Source organism: Rutidosis leptorrhynchoides, chromosome 6 (assembly GCF_046630445.1).
Source record: "Rutidosis leptorrhynchoides isolate AG116_Rl617_1_P2 chromosome 6, CSIRO_AGI_Rlap_v1, whole genome shotgun sequence".
Lineage (NCBI taxonomy): Eukaryota > Viridiplantae > Streptophyta > Magnoliopsida > Asterales > Asteraceae > Rutidosis > Rutidosis leptorrhynchoides.
The window spans coordinates 25,012,983-25,015,835 of NC_092338.1; the positions used below are offsets into that span (position 1 = coordinate 25,012,983).

Consider the following 2,853-nt stretch of genomic DNA (forward strand, 5'->3'; position numbering starts at 1 on the left):
TTAGCTACTGATTCGGAACAGATTTGGTGACTGATTTGAGTTGGATTTGATATAGCTTGTTTGTTAGTTTCCTCACGGGTTCATACGGGTCGGGAAATGCTTGTCAAACGGGTTCGTTTCCGCTTTGTAGATTGCCCGTTGTGACCTATTTTCCCATCAGAAGCTTCATCAAAAACGTCTGAGAGATTGGATTATTTATGGATGGGTCTGGTTAATCAAGAGGCAATTCTGTTTGCAACTTCAATCAAAGAGAACATGTTCGGTGAATTAAAAGCTTTTCACAAGTTCTTTAAGTAAATATTATTTGACTTGCAACAACTCAAACTCCCTCGTTTCGTTCGAAAAAATATATATATATATATATATATATATATATATATATATATATATATATATATATATATATATATATATATATATATATATTTTTTTTTTAATTATAGGGTGATCAGGACATAAAATAAGTTATAGCATAACAAACCATAGAGAAGAGTACTTGATACTGAAAACCTAATATTAGAAACCACAATGGAGATGCAAAAATCATATTGTATACACATAATGAAGATTCATGAAAGCACAGTTACTCATCATCTTTGTATGGATACTCCTCTGGAAGTTGTTTAAGAAGCTTCACTTGCAACTCAAACGCATCATCTCCTCTAAGCATGTCCCTGATCCATGTGATTTCCGTCTTCATGGATACCTGCACATATGGAACGATTTTTGTTTAAAAAATATATAAATAAATAAATAAACGTTAATCTAATACCACTTTTAAAACTATCGAAGAGAAATATTATAAGTGTGAATGAACATACCATCTCAAGAGCTCCCCTGACAACTCCACTTAAAATGTTACAGTAATATAAACCTTGACAGGTATCCGGAAGCTCAACAAAGTCAACAAGTGGATTATCTTCCAAAATTAGACTGCAACAAGTTCCTTCTGCATCCCAGTTAGTCACAGATGCAGTCACCCCTAAAAACATTTTGAAGCCAACCTATTTGACAAAATTGACAAACAGGCATTTAAAGAACATGTAACTGAACAAACAAAAATAGAGTTCAAAGCTCTTAGTGTTTAAAATAGTGTTTAAAATACACATTGCATTTACAAGGAAAACAAGTGTCATTGATTATATGTACAACGATGACTAATCCATGTCTTGATGGTGCAATCTATCATTACTAGACATTCAAAGCTCTGTTTATCCACAATCCTTTTACATTTTAATGCATCCACCTACGACCTACTTCTTGTCTCACCACACAATTTTCTGAATATTTATATTTTATTTATTCTATTATTTGTAAATACTAAGATGCTAACTCCACCCTAGAACATAGAACACCTACCCCCCCAGAATCAAAAGTTTACATCAGTATCTCCTTCAATAACTCATTAAATAAACAGTTATAAAAGGCACTAGAAGTCTTAAACAAACTACTTAAAGATTATTAAAACTAACAATGTTGGTTGATTAATGAGTAACCACAAAACAGATATGAACAAATAAACATGTAAGAAAAGATGATAGGTAAACCTTTGCAATGACTTCAGCTGTTTCCCTAAAATCGACACATCTCGTGACATTAGATTTCGCAAGGAACTCGTCAATTAGCCGGATTCCAATATTGTAACCCCTAATCAAACAGAAAACACCAACAAACAATCGTTACAACAGCTGCCTAGCAATTATTTGCAGCACCTAACACGCATTCTGTAAAATTAATTGAATTTAAAGATCAAACATTTCACAAAATACAATATATTCACATTTGATCCAGCTGCTTATTAACTTCCTCAACCTCCTCCAGATCCGTAAGCAATTGCCGAACAATCGCCCCATACGTCAACGTAAATAGCTCAGCATTCTACAACGAACAAAAATTCACAGATCGAGACACAAAATTACAATCTAAATACGAATAAATGACATATAATCAATCAAATAACTAGCTTCCGGTGTATAGAAATTACCACGCGCTCTACGTTAGCGAAAATTGCGTCACCAGATCTTGGAACCGCAGGAGCCATAGATCACACTTTGCAGGTATTCTACAGATTCAAATCCATGTCCGTAGTTATGAAATTTAAAATCGATATATTTCCAATCACGTACACAAAACGAAGTCAAATATACAAGATATACAGATATTAGGTCAAATAGTAAATAAAGTGTACCTGGACAATTGACGGAGAGAACAAAAGAGGAAAGTCTGAGAATGAAAGTAGAGGTAGTAGTAACTGTAATTGGAGAATAAGAAACTGATGATGGGAACGAAAGCTTTTTCTTATTGGGCCGTGGGGCTGTAGAAGAATTCAACAATATTTGGGCCGATTGCTAATTTCCAAAACTTGTTTTTCAGGTTAATTTTTTTAGGGCTGCTGACAAAATGCCGATTCTCCCTTAAAAAAAAAAGTAATAAAAAAATAAAAATTATTGTCAAAATGCCTTCGCAATTCGCAAGACATAATTGCGTCCCTTGCGACTCGCGAATTCTCGAAAATGGCCGAGTAAATTTAAGTCGCAACCTGACATATCGAAAACAACACGAGTCACTAGATCGCAAGGCAGGCTTGTGACTTGTTTAATTGATAATCTTTTTTTACTGTTTATCTTATTACTAATTTTTTACTTATATAATTATAAATGATGATTCACAAAAATACAAAAAGTTATCATTATTAAACAGACTCAAGTCGATAATGAGGTATTAATGTTGTTTAGAACACAAAAAAACACATAAAAAGACAAAGGTATTTTTTAAGGGACAAGTCTATCTCCCATAATGGGTGGAGATACGGTGTACACGGTATCCGTTCAGCGACCCAGGATTCCAAGGTAT

General features: G+C 33.6%; 1 protein-coding gene across 1 annotated transcript; it reads right to left on the reverse strand.

The window, feature by feature from the left end:
- Positions 1-444: 444 nt before the first annotated feature.
- On the reverse strand, positions 445-2,268 carry LOC139853890 (uncharacterized). Its single transcript, XM_071843231.1, has 6 exons — positions 2,189-2,268; positions 1,985-2,062; positions 1,781-1,878; positions 1,548-1,647; positions 822-1,004; positions 445-706 (listed from the first exon to the last, which is right to left on the reverse strand). Exons 2-6 carry the CDS (start codon positions 2,039-2,041, stop codon positions 584-586), a joined length of 561 nt encoding a protein of 186 aa, XP_071699332.1. The 5' UTR covers positions 2,042-2,062; positions 2,189-2,268; the 3' UTR covers positions 445-583.
- Between the last annotated feature and the right edge of the window lie 585 nt (positions 2,269-2,853).